The sequence below is a fragment of the Gallus gallus genome, chromosome 1 (genome assembly GCF_016699485.2).
Source record: "Gallus gallus isolate bGalGal1 chromosome 1, bGalGal1.mat.broiler.GRCg7b, whole genome shotgun sequence".
Classification (NCBI taxonomy): Eukaryota; Metazoa; Chordata; class Aves; order Galliformes; family Phasianidae; genus Gallus; species Gallus gallus.
In genome coordinates, this window is record NC_052532.1 from 122,976,053 (window position 1) to 123,002,571 (window position 26,519).

Here is a 26,519-nt window from a genome sequence, read left to right on the forward strand (position 1 = left end):
TATTTTCTGTCTTTGCTGCTAACTGAAAGTGATTAAAATGCACTTTCTGAATAAATCACCCACTTTCTTAAAAAACAGAACAAAAGACACCGTAAATGACTGTTACATGATTTCCATTTGTTATAGATCAGTTTCAAGCCTCGCACTTCCTGCAAGCTCCTGATGGGGAGGTAGCTTTTGTGATGAGAAGTGCTCATCAAATAATTTATTTGTTGTTTTGAGCTGAAAGAGTGCTACACCAATGTGGAAAGTTATGTTTGTTCATTGGGAGGTAGGCAGAATGCCATTTCTCAGATTGCTTTATGGACCTTGGTCAGAGCTTGAACAGTTATGTTTTATTTCTGTTTGCAGGAGAGTACAACTCTTATAAATATAAATCAGTCATAACACAGACTTCCTTTGGTTTTCCTTCTTGGAAGACTGTGAAAAGACTTAAATGTGGGCACACTAATTAAAAATAAATAAATAAACAACATACACTTTTCTGCATGGTCACGGTGTTTACCTAGTAGGTAATCCCTCTTTCTTTTCTTCAGATGAAATACGTAGGTGTGCTGGAATAGTTTATAGAAATTCCTGTTAAACTTGTGAGGATTCTGTTATAGCTCATCATTAAAAGTCCTATACTTTTATTGCCCAGGAAGTTTGATTTTTATCCAGATGGTACCTTGGTGTACTTAAGTATTCTTACAGTGCAATTATGTTTGTTTTGTTTTGTTGTGGTAGAAGACTTTCATCAAGAGTGCTGGTTCTTGTCAAGTGAAGCTTAGAAAGCATGAGATAGTTGAGTGGATGGTGAGGTGGATTGAGAACTGTCTGACTGGCAGAGCTCAGAGGTTTGTGATCAGTTGGAGGCCTATAGCTAGTGGTGATCCTGAAGGTTCCATGCTGGGTTCAGTCTTGTTCAACATCTTCATGAGTGACCTGGATGATGGGGTAGAGTGCACCTTCAACAAGTGTGCTGATGGTACAGAGCTGGGAGGAGTGACTGACACACCAGAAGGCTGTGCTGCCATTCAGTGAGACCTGGACAGCCTGGAGAGTTGGGCAGAGAGGAACCTGATGAGGTTCAACATGGGCAGGTGTGGGGTCCTACTCTTGGGGAGGAATAACCACATGCATCAACACAGGTTAGGGGCTGACCAGCTGGAAAGAAGCTAGTTCACCTCCAAAGGTTTCTTCCAAATGAAATTATTTTATGACTGACTTAATTTGCACAGTTCATAGCACATCTTTGTGGGGTGTGTGGTCTTGTGTCCTCCCTTGCTTCTTTCCAGAGAAATTTAGTTATATAACTATGGGAAATAAATATCTGGCATGTCAAAGATTTTATATGCTTCTTGTTGTCTGAGTTAGTTGAGAAGTTCTTGTCAGACAACAGGTCTTTCAAACTGCTGCCCAACTTAATGGGAAACCCATCTGCAATGTGTCACAATTTTCTTTGTTAAAAAGATCCAAGTCATGTTTGAAATAGATATTAAATATCAGTGGAAATGTGTTCCTATAGCTGTTAGGAGCTGGTTTTGGCCATGCAGTGTCATGTGTCACTTTTCACAATATCCTCCTTGGAGCTGAAGATTTTACAGTGAGGTCAAGTTTCAACACTGGTTTAACACCAGCTTGTTCAGCCTTCCACCCTGATCATGTAGTCTTACAGCCTGTTACTTTTTTTGTTGATGGCCAACATCATCTGAATATTTAATCGGTGGAAGATTTAGTATGTGTGCTGTTTAAGCACCATTTAATGAGTCAGGCCCTTTTATGAGGATTCATGCTTGACTGTGCTTGAGCTCTGCATAATATGAAGTCCAAGTAACTCTAGAGGCTCGTTCATCCCTGGAGATAGAAGCGGCATCAGTCAACACAAGGCAGTTTTCCCTTTTCACCTTGAGATAGCAAACATTTATTTTTAAGGAGTTGGTGGAATTTCAATAATTTCCCTATATGTTAATCAATTACTTGATTCATCTGTTGCTATCTTTGTTGAAGGTTCAGATCACCGCACAGTGAAGCCAGTATAAATAGTACGGACAGTTAATTATGCACTTTCTCCGGCTTGAAAAAACAATCTGTTTAAGCTAAGCAAATTTTAGTTTTTGTTGCTTTGAATAATCAGTGGCTATTCTGTGTTTCCATTAGAAACAAAAAGCAAAAATACTCTGACAGAGTGCCTGTTACAGTGCTGTTCAAGAGTCAAGAAATATGGTTGGGAACTGAGAATTTACCCCTACTCGGTTGCATATTTTTTTCTATATTGTTGTACAGAGGATCTATGGTAATTCAGGACCATACTCCCAAATATCATAGTTGTCAGTGCCTTACTTCTCAGTGCTGCCTTCATCTCTCTTTAAGCATATTGGCTTTCTAAGAAGGAGGGAGACCAGAGAGCTGTGGATGTATCCCGGTCCTCTGTGCTCAGTGCAGGTTCTGCATGTAAACCTAGGATTTGCCAACTCTGTGATTACTTCCATGAACGAGTGCAAGTGTACAACATAAATTCTTTTACAGGCACACATAAGATGTTTGAAATTAAAATTCTAAATGGATTAAAAGCAGTACAGATTTCCAAAGTGTTTCCTTAGACACTCATTTAAGTGTTTTCTGACACTAAAGAGAGCCATTGAATATTCTGGACCTTTGATACTGGATTTTAACTCCTTGTAAACATGAGTCTTAAAATACATCTGGTATTTTCGGGGCAATTTGTCATTGAATTGTAACCACTAATGTGGTTAAGGTTATTGAATTGTAGTTTCATAACTGGAATTTTCCTCAATGGAAAAATTTCTTCTAGAAAGCATATGGCCAAACAGAGCTAATACGTATGTTGAATAGTTACATTAAGTGTAGTTGCGTTGGAGCGCAGCCAATACCAGCGGAAAGAATTGCATAAGCCTTAGGAGATAGTGGAAACGTCTGGTCACTAATGAACTATAAAAGACTTTCAAAAATTGCTAGTATGATGTTTAAATTTTCTGTTGCTTTCTGTGACAACTGTAAGGACACAATTGCCAAAAATCTGTTGTTAAAAGCTGTTATGCGTTATGCAGAGCGTTACGGGTCCATTTATTTAACTATTCAGTTAGTTAAACAAAGAAAAGCAACCTCTACAAGACTTCATTTTAAAGGATTAATATGTATATATGAGTGGAAGGAGGGAAGAAAATAGCTGGGTTGTACAGTCCTCTAGTCCATTTTAGAAAACAATATTAAAAAATGGCATTATCAACTTTCTTGTTCTGACCTGGAGAAATAGTTGTTATTCTTTCAAAATATTGATCTTCATAACTGAACAGCAAAATATTAAATGACTTGGGGTATTTTTTTGGTCAGCAATCATCCAGTAAAAGATAAATGGATACCTGAAGTTGGTGAAATAAATTTTATTCCCTCACAGTCCTTGGCTTTAGAAGGAAACTGCAATGTCCCATTTCCTAAAAGCCTGTAAAATGGCCTCCGATGGGTCATTGTGTTGCTTTGAAACACAGGAGGCATTGTCGGGGAGTAGCTCAAAGTCATGAGACCAGGCAGTGGTGAACTTTTAGAAGTCCGAGCCTCTGTGCCTGCCTTTAAAGCATTTTTCTAAGAAGCTGTTGACCGGCATTCACCTCCGGTGAGTGCAGTTCATCTAAGTAGTATCTCCCGGAGCTCTTTAATAGGTACCACGTGGCTGTTGGTGAGAGGTCTCCAAAAGGAAGTGAATTAAATCTGGTAATCATGATGCTGTAGGAAAGCATGCTGTTGTATCACCGAGTTGGTTCTCCTCCAGCTCTGTGCACTATCCATGCAATTCTCAGGATACATTTCTCACCTAGTCTGAAAAGCCTCCAAAGACAGGAACTTTGGGCGTCTCTGGGTGGTGGGTGATGCTCCTTATAGCTGAGTCTCTTAGTTTTTCCCATGATTACTCTTCCTTCAACCATCTGCTCCTCCCAGTTTCTTAATAAACAGTCTAAACTACTTTTTATCATCAGTTTAAGCCAGCTGTACTGTCTGTCTGTCCCTGGTGAATGTGGAGGATGATATGCTCTCCTCCTGTTTGCAGAAACCTGTCACATGTTCAGAATCTTTGTCACACTTCCTTTCTTCATAGGCTGTTGGTCTAATGCAAGATGGAGGTCTGAGTATAAAAATAAAAATATGTGAAGCCATGGGTGTGCTCAACAGCCAAGAAGTAAGGAAAGCAATTGAGAGAAAGAATGTATATGTTTTTTTTCTTTTTCCTTTTTATCACTCTGTGATTTTTGTGGCTTTAATTTATAATGCTCAATTAACAAAGCACTCAGTAACACATAACTAGACACTGAAAAATGACTTAGAAATATCAGGTAGCAGTCATCAGTTATAGTTATTGATTTATACTTGCCTACTGGGTCCTGCAGGTGAACTGAAAAGGTGCTCTTGCTTTGTGACTGCTGTGTTTCATGGATCTCTAATCCCTGGATCATTTTCCTCAGAATTTATGGTGACATATCCCTCTTGCTTAACCCAGAGTGAGGGACTGTAATCTGGCCTCGTTTGCAGGCTGCTGTTCTCATTTTCGTAGAGTGGAAAGGGCAAAAAGATGTTTTTCTACTGTTCTGGGTCAAGAGGGACTGTTCGTTCTAGTAACTACCTCCATCCAAGATCCAGGTACAGTGTTGGACAGCCACTGTTGAGGATTTGTGGTTTTATGTTTTTTTGTTTGTTGGTTTGTTTGCTAATAAGTTGTAGTGTACAGTCTGCTTGTATGTTCTATCATAAAACTGAGACTTCTGGAAGAACAACCTCTGAACTCTACTGGGACTCCTCCTTGTCTTGATGTCTACAGTTGAGACAGTAGACAGTGACCCTGAGTGCTACAATTAGCACTGTTTGGGATTGGGATTATTTTATTTGAGATCTCATCAACAGAAACAGTACACAGTGTGTGGGGTGGCAGGTTATGTGAGGAATATTTATGCAAAATGTTAAGAAAAAGGGATTAGTCTTCAGGTGTTGTGGTAAAATAGTCTAGGTTAACTCACAAGCATATTGCTCATCTGTAAATACTCCCCCATTCTGCGAGATTGAAGTGCAAGTAGGCAGAAAAAAAGCGAGAGATGAAAGACTGTTGCAGAACTTGAAATTGTGGTATTTCTGCAGTATTTGTGTTATAACAGTCTCCATTCAAGAGCATCAGCCAAAAATACAACCATTTGAGTATGTCTCCTATCCGCAAATGCCTGCCTACAGAAACATATAGTTGATGACCAGCTGAAATTAGCTTGCTTTTCCAGACTAACGTATAAGCCTTGGCTTGAACTGGCCTGCTCACATTGCATTTATTAGTTAGTCCAGTGATGGTTTATAACTGTTGCATTGAAGCAAACTTGTTTGGTGGTACAGATGGGAGCAACAAGCCCTTGTGTATTTCTGTGTAGCAGTAGCTGTTCCTAAGAATTTAGCAGGTAAAGGAAGGGAGCCTTTATATGCACAGGAGTTTGAGACGTTTACTTAACTAAGGAGAAAATGGAGAGGAAAAATAGCTAGCCTATTCTTATTTCTCCTAGCAGAAACAGACTTCAAAATCAATAGATGAGGCTTTATTGTGAATCACAAGAGTTCATAGGGGTGATAGTTTAACCCCAGCTTCTCTTGGTAAAGATTCCCTGGGATTTCTCCTTGATAAATGCCGCAGCACTTTCCATGATGGGAAGGAAATGTTGTATAGTTCACTCCTTTTTCCTTGTGTTTCAGTGTTATAATGAGCTTCAAACTGAAGACAAGAATGAAAAACCAAATTGTGAATAATGCATAAAGAGCTTCAGCCAGCTGTCTGCAGTGAGGCCAGCTTTCATGCCGCATTGAAATACTGGTCTATATGAAGCTAAATCCTAATCCCAGGCTCTTTTTTTGCTTAATATGGGTGAAACGCAAGCACACGTCTGTTCAGTTAAAAACCTGCTCCATTGGGTTTGTGGTGGCCTCTACTGGTACTCCTGTGCCAGGGAAAGCAATCTGAGATCTTCTGAGTTTGCACTTCTCAGAAACATAACTGGCCAGAAAATGTGTCTATTGTGAGTGAGGTTTATGGGAAAAATTTCTTCAAGAGCATTCGCTGTTTCTGGGTGCTCTTGGAATCAAGTCTTGAAATCAAGAGCAGGATTCTCAAAGTCACTCATGTTATTCTGTTACACAGAGTGATTTTGTGGCATTCATGAGTAGACATGGCTTGTGAGAAACTCTTCCAGAGCCCCCCAGACTTGGTGCAGGTCCCTTGAGCTTTGTGCTACTAGACGTGTTGGTGGTAGGTGCAATGCGAAAGCCAAACCTGCAAGCACCCAAGACCACCAGTAGCTCCTGACGGGGATCTGGCCTGCTTGTTGGCGAGGCCAGATTCTTCAGGTTGGGAATAGAGAGGTGCTTTATCTACTGACTGGCTTAACCTCCTCGAGCCCTTCTGAAATAGCTCAAGTTGGAGATGCTAGGAAGCCTTTCAGCTGCCTTGAATTAAGTAAAATGGATAAAGCAGGAAAACATCTTGAGCTGTTGAGTAAGTAACTGCATTCCTGTTGGGTGAGAAGGTGGGTTTGTATGCTAGGGAGAGCGTGAAGAAGCTGCAGGTGGGGGGTAAAAGATGTTATGGCCACGAATCGAGTTGTAGTCTGTTTCCATTCTTTTCAGCTGAAAAACACATTGCTTTGAACAACAAAATTTATAAAACTTTTTTCACTAGTAAATTGCCAGAGGGGTCAAGGGGGTATGTGGGTGGCTTGTCCTTTCAGTGTGTTTAGTTTTTGCTAGGAAGTAGAAATTTAACAGAAGTCCAGGACACGCCGTTCCCTCCCGGCAGTTGTTACAGCGTAAGGAAGATGTGGGCTCTTCTGTTTATTTTTTTTCTCTCTGATCCCCAAAGTTCATCTCTGGAGCTGGTAGAGCATTGAGTAAAACCTTCTCAAACGAACCACTGAGGACATCTGTTGAGTTTCCAGCTACACATACCTACCTCATGAGGATGACGGTCCAGTTCAGATGTTCAGGCTCTTGGAAAGCCGTGATCCAAAACCACATCATTTGTTTTTGAATTTTGTGCTTTGGATTCCTCATTTTGCCTGTTTGTGAATTGTTAAATTTTACATTCTTGGGTTTGGGGTTTTTATCTTCGGAATACATGAAAGCTAGGAAGTTTGTTTTTGTTCTGAACAACTTGCCTCTGAGTTTTAACAGTTGAAGTGCTGAAGCACTGAGAAAAGCACTGAATGTCATGAGACTTGAAGTAAAATCATGAGATGGCAGTGTTGCTACTAGCAGCTGATCTTTTTGTCAGCGCTTCGTTTTGTAGGTCTCTGTGCTAACGCTTTTTGCTTGCTAAAAGCTGTATATTGACAAATAACAGCCGAGACTGAATACACGATTATTTCCACTATCTAACCTGTTTATCATTTACATGATTTGATCTGGATTTGTCAAATGAAGTTCTCACAGGCACAAATTCATATGCTTGTTTTGCTGGCAACGCATAGCTTTTGAATATGGCTAAATGTGTTTAAATGAACTTGACATCTGGAGATGTGGGTAGTGAGAATGCGTTTCTATGTTACCAGCTAACTTTAGATGCATAGCTGAGAAAGCTGGTCCGTCCAGGCTTTCTCTGCAGCTAAGGATGGAAGGTAGCAGCAAGGAAGTCATTGGAGAGGCTTTGGAAAAGGCAGCCTATGCCAGGTGTGCCCTAGCAGTGCAGATCATCGAGAAGGTGTGAAGGGGCTGGCCTCTCAACTATGCACTTCAATTTAATTCAACCCGTTGCAGCCATGAGGGTATCATTGGCCTAACAACATCCAGAGAGCTTTCCCTGATGCTTTCAAGTGATCCTTCAGCTTTAGTGTCTGAGGTCTAAGTATTTGAGGTCTGGTTTTCATGGGCTTGTTAGATACATTAAAACTTAGAGAACACTTGACACCAGGAGAGGTTTCTGAGAAGCTACTGTTGTATGTTGCTTGCTTATGTTGGTCTGACAGCACTGTTATAGTGTGTCAGTGCTTCCAAATCTAGCTTAGAAAAGGTATCAGCATACTTATGTACCCCTTTAACTAGGATCCAGTCCTAAGCAAAATCTTTCTCCATAGATCTAAGGGTAACTATTCCCTTTATGTACTTGTTTTTGCCGTAGGCTTTTGTTCTCATCCCAAAGCTTTCCTGCAGTTGATGTACTCAAAGGATGACGTTTTGTTGCTTTCAGCCAGAATAATGGCTGCTCTCCCTAAACTTGAATAACACTGATGTCCTTTGAGCAGAGGGAGGCAGAAGCATTTCCTGGCTAGACAGCAAACCAAACTGTCTCAGAGAGAAGCTTTTGAATGGTTTCTTTGCTGTGTGGGCAAACCCTTTCCATGGGCTGCAAGGGTGGGAATTTAATATGTGGCTTTTTTTTTTTTTTTTTTTTTGCATAGAAAACCAGTCTCATGTGAATGAGTTTAAGAGAATAAGGCATGGGTTTTGTTATTGGATCTTATCTGAGGCTGAGCACGGTGATAGCGGCTGCTTCACAGCTATAGTAGACCCAGGTAACTGAGCCTCTGTGTGATATAAGTGGTGGCAGCAACTCAGTCCCTTCCAGTACTCTTCTACTGCTAAATTCTTACAAATTTAAGCGGATCTGTGAAGCTCATGGAGAGCTATTTGGATTTCCTTGTGGTACTCTGCAAGTGATAAACCATAATCTGAGAGCATGAGCTCATAAGGAACAATTAGAAAAATGGTAGGTTGAAATGGCTCAATGACATGTAAAAAGGTTCTTTCCTGGAAATGGCTTTCCTGTCCTTTAGAAAGGATAGTAGGAATCACTAACGTGTTCTCCCAGGTTCCATGGTGGCCGTTGGCTTGGCTTTGGTGACTTTTTAAAATAGAATTCATCTTTGAGTTGCTCCTAAATAAACAAATAGAAACTGAACTAACTTAAAAGAAGATAATAAAAAAGAGGACATAATTATGTATGTTAATGAGTTGAAGAGACCTGCCTGTGACTTGTTTTGAGCCTTTTTCATGTCGCTGAAATCTGCACGCTGCTATTAATAAAGCTCTGCAGCGTCTGCCACAGCGTAGGTTACTTTTGGAAGGCTGTAATTTACAGATAGGAAAGGTTTCACAATTTCGGGGAAAATGTCAGTATTAAGTTCCAGGTACCCACTGCCTTCTTTAACATAGCAATTCTCTGCCCTCAGGGAGTATCAGGAGAAATGGCTGCAAAAAATAAGAATTGCCAGACTCGTAGCATCTGCTTTTGTCATACTGAGTCAGAATACTAGACTGGATGGCTATTACTCTTACACAGCTGGGCATCATTACTTGCATTTCTAAGCGACGTGAAATTCTTGTTCCCATGTTCCCACAAGCATCAAGCTATATATATTACTTCTATAAGTGGGAAGAAAAAAAAAAGGCATAGAAAAGTCAAAGCTTTTCTCTCTGTATATACATGGATGTGTTTTGTTCCATTCCTTGGGGATGGGTGCCCCTTCATAGTGCTTATCTTCCCACATTATTATTTCAAGACTGCTTGATGGCTGCAAAAGATTATTCCCTAAACAGGAAGGCAAAGGGGACAAGCAGAATATTATATTGCTGCATACAGAAGAAATGCTCTTTTGATGCAAATACGTAATCGATATGTATGGGTATAATCCGTGCTGGAGACTGGATATATTTTCTGTTGAAAACTTTATGGTTCTTCTTAGTGTTCAGTGATAGGCTTTATAGAACTTCCTCAGCTTGTTCCCAGAATGTCAAGCTAGGAATTTCATCTTGATTTTTCTTAAGTGGATTAGCCTTGGCATAGCTGCGATGCTCCTCAGTCTTCAAGGTGCCTTTAGGGTTACAGTGTCATAACGGCCTTAGCAATATTCTCCAAATACGCCTGACAGCCATCTTCAGTTTTAATAATAAACAAAAGGAAGCTAATCCATGTAGAAGACCTTCTCAGGGAGCTTAATCTTCTATCACAGTGTAGAAGCTTTTAGCTGTTGTGCAATTCTTTGTATGTTATGGTGGCTTGGTTCATAGAATCATAGAATCACAAAGGTTGGAAAAGACCCACAGGATCATCCGGTTCAAACATTCACACATAACCAACGGTTCTCACTAAACCATGTCCTTCAACACAATGTCCAAACGTTCCTTGAACACCTCCAGGGTCGGTGACTCCACCGCTTCCCTGGGCAGCCCATTCCAGTGCCTGACCACCCTTTCAGAGAAGTAGTATTTCCTAACGTCCAGCCTGAATCTTCCCTGGCGCAGTTTGAGGCCATTCCCTCTAGTCCTATCACTAGTCACACGAGAGAAGAGGCCAACCCCCAGCTCACTACAACCTCCCTTCAGGTAGTTATAGAGAGAAATAGTGTCTCCCCTGAGCCTCCTCTTCTCTAGACTGAACAATCCCAGCTCCTTCAGCTGCTCCTCATAAGGCCTGTGCTCCAGACCCCTCACCAGCTTTGTTGCCCTTCTCTGAACATGTTCCAGGGCCTCAATGTCTTTCTTACAGTGAGGGGCCCAAAACTGGATAAAGTACACAAGTACTCACCAGTGCTGAGTACAAGGGGACAATTACTTCCCTATTCCTGCTGGCCACACTATTTCTGATACAAGCCAGGGTGCCATTGGCCTTCTTGGCCACCTGGGCACACTGCTGGCTCATGTTCAGTTGAGCATCAATCAATACCCCCAGGTCCATTTCCTCTACAGAGTCTTCCAGCCGCTCTGCCCTAAGCCTGTAGCGTTGCCTGGGGTTGTTGTAGCCAAAGTGCAGGAAGTGCGGGTTGTTTAGTCAGTTGTTTTGTTTCATGTGCTGTTCAAGAAACTGTTGCATTTGGTGTTCACTGTGTATAGTTTCATTACTTTGGGAACCAGAATTGTAGTCCAAGATTATGAAGAGCTGAGGCAACAATGTTGAGGTGGAATTCTCTAATAATTCAGAGTATTGATGGGTAAATGGATGGAGGAAGGGAGGAAGATCCTGCACTTATGACGGATGATGGGGAGTCTGAGTTGGGTTCTCAAGTCTGAGTTGGGTTCTCATCTGGAGTCTGCGTTACCTTGAACGTCTGTGCCAGTTTGCTCAAAACTGAGGATGGATAACACTTGTTCTTGAGAAGGAGTTTGGTGTGGATGCTGTTTTTATGTGTACAACTTCCTTCCACAAACAGCGTATTCCAATATCTGTCAGACTTCTTCAGGCAACAGCTGATGGTGTGTTGCAATGCGCAGATTAAACGAAGTTTACACCTCACTTTAAAAAATGGTTAAAATTACTGCTGTTTTAGCACAGGTGTTGGCTGTTGCAGTCCCACTTTGGGATTATGATTCAGAGATGCCATTGCATCTCTCGCAGCGCTGTTTATCCATCTGCACTGACAGTTTTTTCTTGACTGCAGAGGGATAAAAGGAGATGACAGAGGTCTAGATCTGGTGACTGTCTGTGTAATTCTCCCACTTCAAAGGCTATTTCATACTCTTGTCACCTCCTGCACTATTTATGTTGCATGTAAATCATCTGATCCATGTTGTGCTCCTAATAATTCTCAAGCTATTTACCAGAGCTGCTCATCAATGTCTGTGCTGCCATGGAAACAAATTGTTCCCAACATCATAGGAGGAATATTTTCTTTCTCTGTGACAGGTTTGGTTATGATGCATCAGCAATTGATAGGCCAGGCTTCCTTCTCTATAACTAGGTGCTCTGGAAGAGTTTTTGGAGGAGTAAAGGAGAGGTGATGCCGCTTAACATTTGTTCTTTTTCCTCTTTGGAAAATGAAGTGAGAAGGGGAGGATAGGCACGCAATCATATTTTCTGCTTTCTGAGGGAAGTGCTGCCTGAAAGTCTTGGTGCAACACGTCATTTTGAAAAATGAATGACCGCCATTGTCCTTCTGCTGTCCCTTGTGCCTTTGTGACAGTATGACTGGTGTGCGCCCAGCGACTTCTGCTCTGACACCGCTGTGCAGTTGCACTTGTTTAAGCCACATTTGACCTTTGCATTCTTGTAAGCAAGAGCAGCCCCTTTCCTGGCTGCGCTATCTTATGCATGTACTAGTGAGATTTGATAATGATGCATGGTAGTAGGATGCCAGCTTTCTCCAACTCTGAGATAAACCTGGCGCTGGAGGATTACTACAAAATATGTATCCAAAAGCACAGAAAAGGATTAAATATATTTCCTTTTTTGTTGTTATTATTATTATTTTTACTTTTTACTGTGTGCGTGCGCATGCGAAGTATTCTGCCAACGACCTGATCTTGATGTAGAAGCTTGCTCAAACAACTCTGTTGACTTTCATCATGTTGTTTTGCATGCACTCTCACGTTCTTTGCTGTGCTGCCACATGCCTGTGGAAAGAGCTTCCCTGTGGGGAGGTGATGCTTATCCTTCTCAAGCATTTCCAGGGTGCATCTGCCTTGATAATAACAGGCTGTCCAGGATCTCCAACATTTGATTGAATCCTCAGATAAAGCGTGTCCTAATTTTACTATTACTTTACCCTTTTAGTTAAAGGGTATTCCCTCCCATCTGTTTCCTTTGTTTAGCTCCTGCAACTTGTCTAATATACCGGAGAATTCAGCCTGGGATTACAGCAGTCTGCTCTCCTCATTTCTGACACGCCTAGCACAGCAGGAGCATTCTCCCTAATTGGGCCTCGTAGGTGCTAATGCAGAAATGCTTTTGCTGATAGTGACAGCTTACAACATATGGTCGTGTCTCGGCAAAATACCAATACCCTTACCGGCAAGGTACACTGAGCAGGTCAGCTTGTGTTTCTTCATTACACAAGATGGAGTAAACTTGAATCAAAATGGCTGTGATCACCCCTCCATGCTACCTTTAGTCATCTGGTGTCGGTACTCCATTTTTTCCCGTCAGCCAAGCTGTAGCAGTGTTTGCCTTCAGATTTAGCCAGACCCGCTGTTGGTGGACTGAAGGAAAGGGTGGGGGAGGAGGTGAGGATCTTTTTGACTTACTGGGCTTGCAGACTGAGTTGTTGAATGACAACTGAAACAGACAGAGGAGAAAGAGCTCCCTTGATTGCACTGTCTCTCTCCTTCAATAGTTTGGACCTTGAAAGTATATTGCTTTAAGCATGTCTAAATTAATTGCTCAATTTTTCATCCTGACATTTAAATTCAGCAGGAAATGCTTCAGAAAGAACGTGCTGCCTGTCACAATGGCTGCTGCATGCTTGGGCCATAGCTGTTCTGCGGTCATTTAGCTTGAGTCTCCAGGAATGCATGCTTTCAGTAAAATTGGCTTTGTCCTCATTTATTCTCTGCAGATTGAAATCACGCATCGATCAGACAGAGCTGTGTGTCTATGTAACTTTTTCAAGTACAGGTTTGTCAATATTTATTTCTGGTCTTTGAAAAGGTAAGTCACACGCAGTGCGTCAGTCCTGACTATATGCTCTCCGTCTGCACCCTATGTGTAATTATCAATTTAAAAAAGCCAGGAAGGTTTTTGTTTGTCTCTTTGTTTTGGTGAAGAGGATGATGGGTCATGTAAATCTGTAGGGAAAAAGACCACAACGTGACTTCTGTTAGTTCCATTTCAGATTGCTTGATCTTTTGGGCACGTTGTCTGGGATTTTTCCTGACTTGGAAGGTACAGCTCCTTTTTTTTTGTTCTCCTCTTTTTCTTATTGTAAATTTTGGACACTGCTAAGGGCAGACCACAATGGAGAACTTTTCAGGGAAGACTTGGAAATTTGCTGGTGAATTTGGACAAGGCACTACTAAGTGCATTACAGCCTATGGCCATCCCTTCATTCTCCTAAAATTTTTTCAAGGAAGTGCCTCAGCAGACCATATTTTCAATAAACTTCTAATGAGGACAGCAAATTTGCAAGAAAATCATTAAGTTGCCTACTAGGTAATGATCTGTGCCTGTCTTGTACTCCAGTAGTTGTCAAAAGTAAACCTTGACACTGGACTTGGAAATAAAAATGAACTCTTTTTGTGATTTTCCTGTGATTTGGAGCCAGTGAAACTTGCCTGTGGAACAAAAGAAAAGCTATTGAAAATACCCTTTTGTGTAACAGCATAAGCAAGCAAGACGTGCCCAGCGTCTTGTCAGGAACATTTTTATAGCGTGGCGTGTGCTGTGGTTCTCAGTGATCCCATTTTGAGGCAGATCAGGAGCAGTGCTCAGCAGTTGGGTGCGAGCGGGTGAAATAGTGACTGACTTGTGTTGGCAGATGGGAATTCAGGGACTCATTAGTCATGCTATAGTCTCTTGTTTTTCTGTGAGTCGTGATGAAAAGAGGGAAGAGTGTTGCCTTTTGATAGCTGAAGAGGGATTTTAAATACCATGGACTGAAGGCCGCTGTGTTTGAGCAATGATGTCTTCCACAAGAGTTGATCATCAAGATCATATGGCAGGTCAGGCAGACATATGTGATAGGATAAGGGTTACCAGGCTCTCTTGATTATGGAGAGTGGGCTGCTGCACCTTTTTATTTTTATTTTTATTTATTTTTTTCCAATGATCAGAGAATGGTCCAAAGAGACATCCATCTTTAAATACCTTTTGCAGCCATGTTGTAATCACACAGTACTACAGTTTTCTTCCTACCAAATTATTTGGGCCTGTTCCAATACAAATCAGTCAGCTGAGAGATGAGCTTTTCTTTCAATGCATCTTATGTAACAGTAGCTTTATAATACCCAAATTTGGCTCCTACATCTATCTTGTGGCATTCTTGCTGCAGGGGGCTGTAGTGTGCTTGTTCAAGAGGTTTGCCTTGCCTTTCTTCGGTGATTCACTCTTTGGGTGGAAATTAGGTCTAGACCTGTGCTATCTGTCAAAGAAGTATAGGATGTGTGAGGCACACTGTCCTGGTCACATCGTTTTAATTTTAGGGCGGGGGGGAAACCAGGAGGAGGAGGAAGGCAAGTCCTTCTAGCTGCCTACAGCTTCAGTGCTGATGTCACAAATGTCTGGAAGGGTGTTAGTAGAAATTATTAGCAATGAAATCATGCATGGAAGCTAATAGATGAGTAAATATATGATGAAGCGAAAGATGCTATAAAATTAATGCTTGGAGTGAAATGAATATTTGTAACCTCACTAATGTCTGTAGCAAAATTAATTACGCCCGAATAAATTGGACTAACAGTGAGAGGAATAAGCTTATGAAAAGTTTGTTCTGCCAAAATTGGATGTTTCTTAGTAAGGTGTATCATGAGCACAGACGAACCTTGTGAGATGGTCTACCCAGCAGGAAGTAAGTTAATAAGCACCAGGCCACATTGTTCCCCAGCGCTTCATAAAGAGTGGAGCATGAGAGCTCTGTACAAGGTGAGACAGCTTTAACAGGACTGCCAGCAGCCCTTGTGGCAGAGCCTTCCAAGCTTGGTTTTGTGCCTTCTACTGAAGTATAGACAAATAGAAGAAGTGTTTACAGTAAGTGTCCCTCAGTGTAGCAAGATGAGTTACAATAAAGTTCTCCCTTATCATGTCCGGCTTCTTCAGTGTTGTGCTGTGTTTTCCCCTTGCTGTCTTCTGTCCCACTGCTCCACAAGGATTGGAAATTTTTCACATTAGCAGTCAGTAATTACTCCTTGAGCTGCAGTGTCGGTCAAACATAGCCTCCTGGTTCCTATTGGAATAAACTTAGCCTTGTTTTGGACATCTCAGGTAAGCATGGAATTGGGAGGCCATCCAAGCCTATGTTGTTTTAGATGCCTGAGTTTCAGTGGGCTGAAATCTTGCTTATTTGCTAGCTGTGAGTGTCCAACCAAGCAGCTGACTGCTGAGCCCTCCCAAGAGCAGTGTCTTTGGGGTACCTACATACGACTCAAGGAGCTAGATTTGAGTGTCCCTTAAGGGACTGCTACTGTGCAAACACTGAACCCCCATTTTTGAATAGCTTCTGGATTGATGTAGAGCGCAGGAACAGCTTTTGTATGGGCAGGGGGGGAAGAGCTGAAGCATGCGGTATTTCCAAAATGTTCTAACCAGATTGTCAGCGTTGCTTAGCAGCAGAAGGTTTAAAATAGCGGTATTACTCAACAGTGTGAGCCGCATTTGCACATGGTAACATTCTGTGTCCTGTACTGACTTGCTGCAGTATAGAAGTGCTAAGTTAATGTAAGGAAAGTGAAGATAGCTCACCTCCTCCTCTCTTAACGCGATGAATGCATGGGTGAATGGTGACAAGTCTTCCTTATGATTACAACAATTAAATGTCCTCTACAACCACGCCATAGTGTTTGGGTGCACATAGATTTGTGCACGCAGGCATCACTTGGATGTGAAGACCTTTCATACCACATTTACCAATGAGTAAGTTTATAGCTTCCAACCAGGCAATCTGCACTGGTGAAGACAGTGCAGCATCAATTGATCTTAGGGAACAGGCAAGGAACAGTGGGGACAAGAGCAAATGTAAGTAATACTCAATTACTTCTCCTGCAGTCCGACTTTGTGGTACTTGTCAGCCTCTCTTCATAAGCTTTCTGGTGAGTTTGGTCTTCTGAAGTCTGAGAGGGTCTGAGGTAGAGGTGCATGCTTGTGATAGCTTGTCCTGGTGAGTCATCGCCTAAACGACCAGATGAAAATTTTGGGTGAGATTTTCTAGAAGCATTTAAGTGATTTAGAACCAAGGTAAATGTCAGTAAATTTAATAGTGACATAGGCTTACTTGCCATTACTTTACCTCATAAGAGACTTAAGGTACATGTGACAAAAACACTGAAATATACACAGGTCACTATGAAAGTAATGCCTCCTATTTGTTTCCATAGATACTACAACAGATGCAAAGAGCACAATAGCAGTATTTGATGGAGCAAATTCTCAGCTTCAAAACACCGTTCCAACACAGTCACCACCATCAGCTCTGCATTTTTGCCAGCAACGAAAAAGAGCCTGCATGCATGCTGTGCTAGTAAAAATCTGCATGGCCATCCAGAACGTGACTTGTCTTTCATGTCAGTGCCACCACTGCTGAAACGCACCATCCACTGCCTCACTGTGCTCACATCCACTGTTTGGTCTCCAGGAACATTCAGCAGGTGTTGATGAATATCAGTGGGTGCATTTTTTTTCCATATGAAGGATATCAGTGACACACCTTTACTTCATCCGCGCTGCCACGTCAGATGCCATGTTGTCAAACTGCCCTTCAGTGCCATCTGTTGCACGGCAACAAAATTTAGTGAGAAATGGGCTGGAAGGTTCAATCCCTGCTGTCATACCACCAACATCTGTCTCTGATGTTGTGGGCCAACAAAATAAAGTAGGAGGCATTACTTCTGGAGCAGTCCTTGTGTTGTTACGCTACTATTTGCTTGGAAAGGTGATGTTTTTCATTTGTTGAAAGAAAATAAAACAGATGCTGCATTTTAGTCAGAAAAGAGGACACCTGGTGTGCCATGGGCTGACGCTTTTTTTTTTCCTTCCCAGAATGATTATAAAAGACACGAAGGTCATATGACAGACCTTGTATTTCCCTGCACACATGCTTTGTACTTCAGAAAGCAGCCAGTCTCATGAGATGTCAGTTGCTAAGAAAAACACACTCCTGTTTCCAATTAGGCAAGCAGGGTCTTGTGAAACCGTCTCTGTGCAACCTACTGTAGTTATGTCTCAGAGTTCCTGTCAGAGGAGGGCAGGCATGGGACCCCCATTTGCAAATTCCTTAGGTGCGTAGGAGATGGTGCGAGTCATTTCTGCATTACTGCATTCTCATGTTGGGGCCATATGTTAGCCATCTGATGTGCTGAGCGCCACGTGCAGACCAAGGATGTTGATGTCATGTGCTGAGTGCTGTGCCTCTGGGTTAGAAAAGTGTCTTTGCGCGTGTAATTCAAGGGCAGTGCTTAAGGATTCATTAAAAAGAAGAGAGAGCCCTTTGAACTGGGATGCCTATCAGTGAATTGACTGGAGGGAGAGGGGAGAAGAACTGGAAAACACTTGGTCTAGCTGTACGCTGAGTTGGTATTACTTACTGCTTCTGATGAGCTTCTGATTCCCTGAACAAAATCATTTTTCCATATATGCATACATGTGCATTTGCCACAACATGGCCTTGAAATGTTTATCCAGTATTTCCAAAGTGTCTTGTTCTTGTGGCTTCTAATACTTACGCTTATCTGTGACCTGTTCCCTGGACAGTCTCCAATGAACACAGAAACACATTTAATTAGAAGAAAGCATCCGAGTTAAGATTAGCTGCACACGTGTGCTGTATTCTCCTTCTTGTGACTGCCCCTCCTTACTGATGAACAGCATGCAGAGATGAATGGGATCTGTTCAACTGTTTGTAGGTCAAAATCTTGTTAGGGCTTCAAGTTTCTCGCAGATGGGCAAAATGAGCTGTCAGTAGCCTTGCAGAGCTCACCTGGACTGGGATTTTGACCACAGAATCATAGAATGGCTCGGGTTGGAAGGGACCCCAAGGATCATGTAGCTCCAACCCCCCCCGCCACAGGCAGGGCCACCAACCTCCAGATCTGGTACTACACCAGGCTGTTCAGGGCCCCATCCAACCTAGCCTTGAACACCTCCAGGGATGGGGCATCCACAGCCTCTCTGGACAGCCTGTTCCAGCACCTCACCATTCTCTTGGTAAGGAACTTCCCCCTGACATCCAGTCCAAACCTTCCCTCCTTGAGCTTAAAACCATTCCCCCTTGTCATGTCACTATCTAGCCTTGTAAAAAGTTGATTCCCCTCCTTTTAATAGTCCCCTTTTAAATACTGGAAGGCTGCAATGAGGTCCCCTTGCAGCCTTCTCTTCTCCAGGCTGAAAAACCCCAGCTCCCTCAGCTTGTCTTTGTAGGGGAGGTGCTCCATCCCTCTCATTTTCATGGCCCTCCTCTGGGCCCTCTCCAACAGCTCCACATCCTTCCTGTACTGGGGACTCCAGACCTGGATGCAGTACTCCAAATGGGGCCACACGAGGGCAGAGTAAAGGACAATCACCTCCTTGTCCCTGCTGGCCACCCCTCTTCTGATGGAGCCCAGGATACCATTGGCCTTCCAAGCTGCAAGAGCACGCTGCTGGCTCATGTTAAGTTTTTCATCCACCAGGACCCCCAGGTCCTTCTCAGCAGGGCTGCTCTCAAGGTGTTCTTCTCCCCATCTGTATGCATATTTGGGATTACTCTGATCCAAGTGCAAAACCTTGTACTTTGCTATGCTGAACCTCATTAGGTTCACATGGGTCCTTCAGGTGTGCTGTTTGAAACGCTCATCGTTGTAAGGCTTCTGTGTTGCATTATGAGTTCATTACCTCACCTCAGAGACCTGATGACTGCAGAAGAAGGAATGAGATGAAGATTACTCCACAACCTTCTGTAATTGCCCTAAAATCTGGTTTTCTTGTTTCTTCCTACATATTCAAGCACTGTAAGAATCATCAATGTGAACCTCTCGAGCCCATTACTGCAGAGAGGAGCAAAATGCTCCACATTCAGACTTTCACTGACACAGCACAGATTTACTGTGAGTGGCTCACATTAGGCTCTGAGGCCAGGCCAAGAAAAGAGCTCTGTTTCCGGGTTCCACTTGGCTTTTGAAACTAATTTTACATCTGGAGAAAATACTTCCATTAAATACTTATTCCCTTTGGGTAGAGACAGATGTAAACCCTGCGTGCCGCCAAATACCGGGACCCGGATGTTTGCTGCGCTTGGCTCAGATGCTTGCTGGAGAGCTCCCAGCTCTCCTGTGGGTGTCTGGTGGCAGAGCTGCTCAGGAACATGGTATCTTCTTGGTGGGACCCATACAGGGACATTGGTCTGCATCTGCTGTCACACCTACGTGCGTCTGAGATGAATTCGTGCACACCAGAAAGGTGATGCATAGTGAATGTGGTGCTATTTCTGTTTGCGACCGAATGTTGCATAAACCAGAGCTGAAATGAAAGGCTGCTGAGACCTACGCATATGCCTGATCCAAGTGTCCTAAGGGTCCATAATCATTTCTTCTGCTTTTGCACCCTGCCAATTTAGTACCTAAATAAATAAAAACAGATCTCAGCTGCATATTTATGACTCCACTTCCCAGAATTTTGGTGCTTTCCCTTCTCAGGCCCATGTCCTTCTCTTTGCCAGCCTTGCAGATAGCCAGTGGCTGTGGTGAGTTCTCACGCAAGTCATCTCCTGACTGGGGACAAGTTAACCTTTTGCTGTTCTGACTTCCCTCTCTTGTCTTGAAGGCTGTTTTCCTTCTTATAATTCTCCCTACATCCAAACGGTCAGGGTGGTACTTTTGTTTCTTTATGCTTAATCCTGGGGCTAACGCATCCTAACCTGGCATGCATGCTGAACTGCTGGCTTAGGCATACTGTTGAATTCCCTGCTTCCGAAGCTTATGTTTCGCTTTCTGTGGGTAGAAGTATCTAGAAATAGACCTAAGAGCTAGTACTTATAAAAGTCAAGGTAATGAAAAATCTATTTAATATGTGATGGGCATTTTTTGGTCTATCTGAATATTTCTTTGAGGTCTTTCCACCTGGAGTTTTACATGTCTCAGAACTACCAATGTTTTGCAGCGTGAAAGAGCTGCAGGATGGGAGCGTGTGAGCAGTGCAGTCCTGGATATCTCCTTGCTTCTTCCTGCCTCCCGCAGCCTCTCTTATGTTGCTGTGGCAACTACAAGCACCTACAGGCACCCAGTAGTTGTTGCCTATCCTTGTCTTCGTGCTTCATCCTTCTATTTCTGTGCTTTGCAGTTTCCTGCATGCTATGGGGCTTCGGGTTCCTGTTAACCAAAGCTAGAAACCAGTAGCTTTTTAAGATGACAGTTATCTTACCTAAGACAAGATGTTTAAGATTACTTTTGGCATACTGTGTGTTGCAGTGCTTGCACTGTGTTTAATTAAAATTCCTCAGACTTCTTTTCTGAGTAAAATGAAGCATGTAGTTATGCAGTGTCCCAGCCACACAAAGAACCCCGTTACAGCATTTCATTAGAAGTCTGTGAGTATCACAATTTCTACCATTTCCAACAAGAAAGCCACAAAGGACCCAAGGGAAAGTCAGATATGTGTATGCTGTTGTCCAGCTATTTGCAGCTGGATAGAATGTGCTTTTGCAATAGCCATATTATGTTTTGTTAAATTAATTTCTCCTGTTCCTTTAAAATATAAGATATATTCAGTTTTATAAACTATTATAAAAATTGACAGCAAAATGTGTTCTTTGCAGTTCTCACTTTCTTCATAAATCCTTTATCTGTCACTAATTAAGGTCTTTATTTTGAGCCATTACTGCCATCTTATAAAAACAATTGCCAAAAGGTTATCTTCCTTTAATAAGAGAACAGGAAATTGTGCTAGGGATTACAAGCCCAGTAGAGGTTTGCCAATAAGTCTTCATAAAATATTTGTAGTCATTGTAATTGTATAGTATACTTTGTGCTAATACGGAATCACAGTCTTGAGTTCATCAGTTCAATCTTAGGGCTTTTACAGTGCTTATGTGTTTAAAGTACATTTACTGCAGCAGCCAGAAAATAGATTGGAATAATGTAGTAAAGAAAATGGCCTACGTTTTGCTTGTCTCTATTAAAGTGCTGCAAGCAATAGCAACACAGATGCAGATAGGGGACAATGGAGGAAAAGGTCTGCGTGCCTGAAGTGCTGTTGCTGGGTACAACTGTAGAGAAAATGCAGGCTAGCCTGAAGGGTGTCAAGCCATATTTATCACAGTAATTCCTTGCTATGAGGGTGGTGAGGCACTGGCACAGGCCGCCCAGAGAAACTGTGGGTGCCCCATCTCTGGAGGTGTTCAAGGCAGGTTAGATGGGGCCCCAAGCATGTGTCCTTGCCTATGGCAGGGGAATCAACTAGATCACAGACTTATAGAGTGCCTGAGGCTGGAAGGGACCTCTGGGTCCACCTGTTCCAAGCTGTACTCAAGCAAGGATACCCGAGCAGGGTGCCAGGCCTACCTCCAAGTGGCTCTTGAAGATCTTCAGGGAAGAGATTCCATAGCCTCTCTGGGCAGCCTCTGCCAGTGCTTCATCATCCGCACAGTACAAAAGTCCTTCCTGGTGTTCAGAGTGAACATCTTCTGTTCCAGTTTGTGCACTGTTGCCTCTTGCCATGTTTCTGGGCACCAGTGAAAGAGCCTAACTCTGTCTTCATTACATTCTCCCTTCAGGTATTTATATACATTGTTGAGAGCCTCCCTGAACTTTCTTTTTTGTAAGTTAAGCAGTCCCATACCAGTCAGCTCCTCATAGGAGAGATGCTCCAATCCCTTAATAATCTTAGTGGCTATCTACCATGTTCCATCTAGAATAACCAGGTCTTTTTTATACTGAGGGAACCCAAATTGTATTCGGTACTGAGGTACGGCCTCACTAATTCCCCATTTCCTCCGTCTTGCTCTTCTTGAAGGCAAGTGACATTTGCTTTCCTTTAGTCTTTGGATACCCTTTTCTGTTGCTATGATTAACCAAAAATTGTAGAGAGTGACCTCACAGTGACATCTGTCAGCTCCCTCAGCACTCGTAGGTGCATCCCATCAGGGCCTGTGGAATTACGAATGTCCAGACTGCTCAAGTATTCCTTAACTTTATATCTTCCAGATGATCTTTAAAGGTTCCTTCCAGCCCAAATCATACTCCGATTCTATAAATAGGTTCAGTTTCATGGGAGCTCTAATGAAATTGGCATTTTTCCTTTGTTTTAGATGAAATGCCAATGTACTTGAATTTGTACAACTTGTCCTCGCATCTGTTTCCTTGTGACATAGCCTGTAGTTAATAACAAGGACTAGAGAGAACCTAATTTGGGCACATCTTCCTGTGCTACCATCACACTTCTGGCAATAACTTGGACTAGAGAAAAATGTCCAGGTCATTGTGAACTCTTGCAGTTGTCTCCTCTCAGCTTTACTTTTTTTAATGTTGTTTGCTTGACTGTATTTTTTCTAGGCAGAAGTCTAAATGCTATTAGAACACAAGCAAATATTTATTTATTTATTTCTGAATTAATAGAATGCCTTCTTAACTAATTGAACAGGTGTATTTTTTAAGAGAGTCTCCTGAAGAGAGTTGTTACTTAAACTGCCATAGCATTTGTAGTACAGCTTGTTTTTATTTATATTCCCTCTCTCCTTATTCCCCTTGAATTATCCTGCTTAATTTAACTTATCTGTACTGACAAAATGACACTATTTATTCCGTTCTGGATATCCAAAGTGTCATTCTGGGAAGTGTGCATTTGAGTAAGCTTGCCAGGCACTATGAGATACCAGTTTAAGAGTATCTCTTATGAAGAGAGCACATCAAATTCTTCTTCGTTAATGACTTCTGAAGGGCCAACATTTTTCTGTGTATTCTGTCTGCTTTTCTTCCATTTTTAGCCCTATCTTAGCAGTTAGGGTTTGACTACCACAATAAGCTCTTACCTAGTTGAGTTTTAGTAGCTGGGCAGAGCATCATCCATCCAGTTTTCAGGTGTCCTTCTCTGACCCTTGACTGTTGCTGGGCTCTGGGCTAAAGACAGACTGAAGTGAAAAGAGTTCAGTATGGAGAGAAAGTCAGAAAAAATAAAGATCTCAAGCATTATTTTGCTGCTGTGTTCTGGGGAGGACTTGAGTCAATGAATTCTTGAACCAAGATCACAAATGTCATTAGCTTTGAAGCATGAATGTTTCTTCTTTCATGAATGCTGCTGTCAGCACTGGTGACCCGACTAAATTTCAGATTCAATGGTAAACATTAGATGCACTTACTGGAACTCTGCACACAATTCAGACCAGGATGGTGCTGTTCTGTACTTTATCCAAACAGTTGTGTTATTTTGGAGTTTTGAGTTGCAAGGAAAGAGACAGAGATATGGTTCAGAGATCTTTGACTGGCAGACTGCTTTACCAGCTTTGCCAGCTTTCATGCTTCCATTTGTGGGAAAAACACTACTGGAGATTGAACTTTAAACATTTAATTATTTTTGTATCATGCTTTTGTGTCCCAGCTTGGTTGCTGGCCTATAGACATGTGTCTTACCTTCTGCAGAACCTTACTACCAATAGCTCAAAGTACTGAAATCCAGCCAGACACCTAAAAGCTGTCCCCGTTCTTTGTCTAGGCCAGAATGGAAGGATCACAGAGTTGTTTGAGTTGGAAGGGACCTTTAAAGGTCATCTAGTCCAACTCCTCTGAAATGAACAGGGACATCCACATCTAAATCAGGTTGCCCAGGGCCTGATCAAGCCTTGTCTTGAAAGTCTCCAGGGACGGGGTATCAACCACATCCTTGGGCAACCTGTTCCAGTGCCTCACCACTTTCACCGTAAAAAACATTTTCCTTATATCCAACCTAAATCTACCCTCTTTGAGCTTGAAGCCATTTCCCCTTCTTCTACCACCACAGACTCTGCTAAAATCTCTGTTTCTTTCCTGTAGCGCCCTTTTAGATACTGAAAGGTTGCTCTCAGGTCACCTTGAAGCCTTCTCTTCTCCAGGCTAAACAGCCCCAGTTCTCTCAGCCTGTCCTTGTAGGAGAGTTGTTCCAGCCCTTGGATCATTTTTGTGGCCCTCCTCTGAATACACTCCAACAGGTCCATTTCTCTTCTGTGCTTCTTCTGTAGATCTGCAGCTATTAGCCTCCTACAGCTCCACATCTTACCATGGCAGCAGGATATGGTTGTATGTGATGGTGGATCATGCATGAACCTTGTACACCTTGCATAGTGGATCTGTTCTGCAGCAGAGCCATGTGAGCCTACAGACTTGTGGTCTTAGCTCCTCCTCAGCTTTCCTACACAGATAACCTTTGGCTCCAGTGCAAGTTGAGTGTCTGTTGACACTTACATGGATTAGGATTTTAGTAGGCAATCTTTATTCGGGAGTGCTGTCTGTCCCTTGATCCTAACTCCTTTTTGTTATGTAAAAAGCTTTCTTCTTGTGTCACACTTAGTTAAAATCTAACACTCAAGATTGCCTGAAGTTATCTAGTTCTAGTGCTTATCTGAATATATATAAAAAAAAAAAAGAAATAAATGCTAAGTTTGAGATTTATGATATATACAAAGATAACATTTTCCACCCTCAATGACAGACTTTTAAGTCCAGTTTCTTCAGTGTCTCAGCGGGTTCCCAAATCTGCTACGCTACATGCAAAATGAAGCTACCAGCTACTCTGAAGCCAAAAACTGGTCATTATAAAACCTCTGTACACTGGCTGCCAGCCTCAGAGTTCATTATGAGGGAGGTCATTCTTCCTTACAGGCATGAATGTAGCTTTTGAGTACATTTTTTTTAAAGTTTCATTTAATCACAATGCGGATGAATTGTTTTAACCGTGATCGCCTGATGGGAAACTAACTTTCTTCTTCCTGGAAGAAAAAATACTGTATTGATTCTTGCAGCAGCTTTTAGAACTACAGGATGTGATTTACTTTTTTTGAAAGAGTTGAAGATTTTGGCACAAGCAAAGGAAATTTTCCTCCCTCTCGTCTGCTTTTTCGTCAATACTGAGTAGTCAGTTTTCTTTTCAAATCTGTGAATGCACAGAATAAGGTCTTTAACAGGGTTCTGACTGAAGCATCCTCTCAAAGTGTTGGTTTTTTTTAACAAATATTTTCAGCTTTTTCATAATAGCTCTGTGAAATTGGAAAATGCTTTGACTATATCAGTTTCGTATTAGGCTAAAACCTACAAAATGATGGAAATAGTTGAGAATATTCTTATTTTTTCATATTCAGTAGTCTTCCACCATTTATGAGAGGTTTTGGAGAATCCAGGCTCTTCTTGAAGGTGCATGGTGTTGAGATGAGAAGCCACTGTATTCAAACTGGAATATGGGAATTTCTGGTGAGCTCCAAGGAAATCTCTTCTTTCCCTGTGAGAGTGGAACAGGTTGCTCAGAGAGGCTATGGACATTCCACCTTTGGAAACGCTCATATCTGAACTGGACAAAGTAATGAATAATCATTCACTGTGTTTAGCCCTGCTTTGGCCAGGACACTGGATTAGAAGCTACCAGCGATCCCTTCCAACCTAAGTTATTCCATGATTCTGTGAATTTACTTCACACTACATCTGCCATATATTTGGCATTGCATGAGTATGTTGTTCTATGTAATTTTTGTATGATTGCTGAAAAGAAATGTAGAGAGGTAATCTTGGTATAGAGATTAGAAATGTAGTGGTTTGGTAGTACTGAAAGTTGCTGCAAGATGTATTACCCTGCAGTCTTGAAATGAGGCACATTATGTCTATGTTGCTCTTTGGCAACTGAGGACTGTCATATTCTAAGTGGCTGTGAAGAGGTACACCCAGGACTGATTTTAATAACGTGCATGAGAATACATTGGTGAATGAAAATAGTGAATTTAAAATACTGTATAGCTTTAGTTTCCTTGGTTAGGTACTCTTTGCCAGAACTGGTTTAGAAAAATCCAGTCTCCCTGAAGAATCTCAGTACTCCCTGAATGCTGAGAAAAGCAAATAGCTGTAATTTCAAACACCTGTCTCCTCTCAGTAAAACTCCAGGTCTTTTTCCAAGTAAGTACTTACATAAAAACATTTTTAAATGTTGAATTTTCACATGGCTT

At 42.1% G+C, this 26,519-nt stretch overlaps 1 protein-coding gene across 9 annotated transcripts in view; it reads left to right on the forward strand.

Moving 5' to 3' along the window:
• The window catches only part of GPM6B (glycoprotein M6B), a 106,340-nt gene that overhangs the window by 23,969 nt on the left and 55,852 nt on the right, over positions 1–26,519 (forward strand). The window contains exon 1 of one of the 9 annotated variants that reach the window (XM_046940765.1): positions 25,480–25,776. The exons of 7 other annotated variants lie outside the window; for them this stretch is intronic. In XM_046940765.1, coding sequence (XP_046796721.1) covers positions 25,764–25,776 — 13 coding nt within the window. In that variant the 5' untranslated portion in view covers positions 25,480–25,763. Of the gene's footprint in view, positions 1–25,479; positions 25,777–26,519 lie in introns of those variants that run through there. One more of the 9 variants, XM_046940762.1, reaches the window with a different exon arrangement.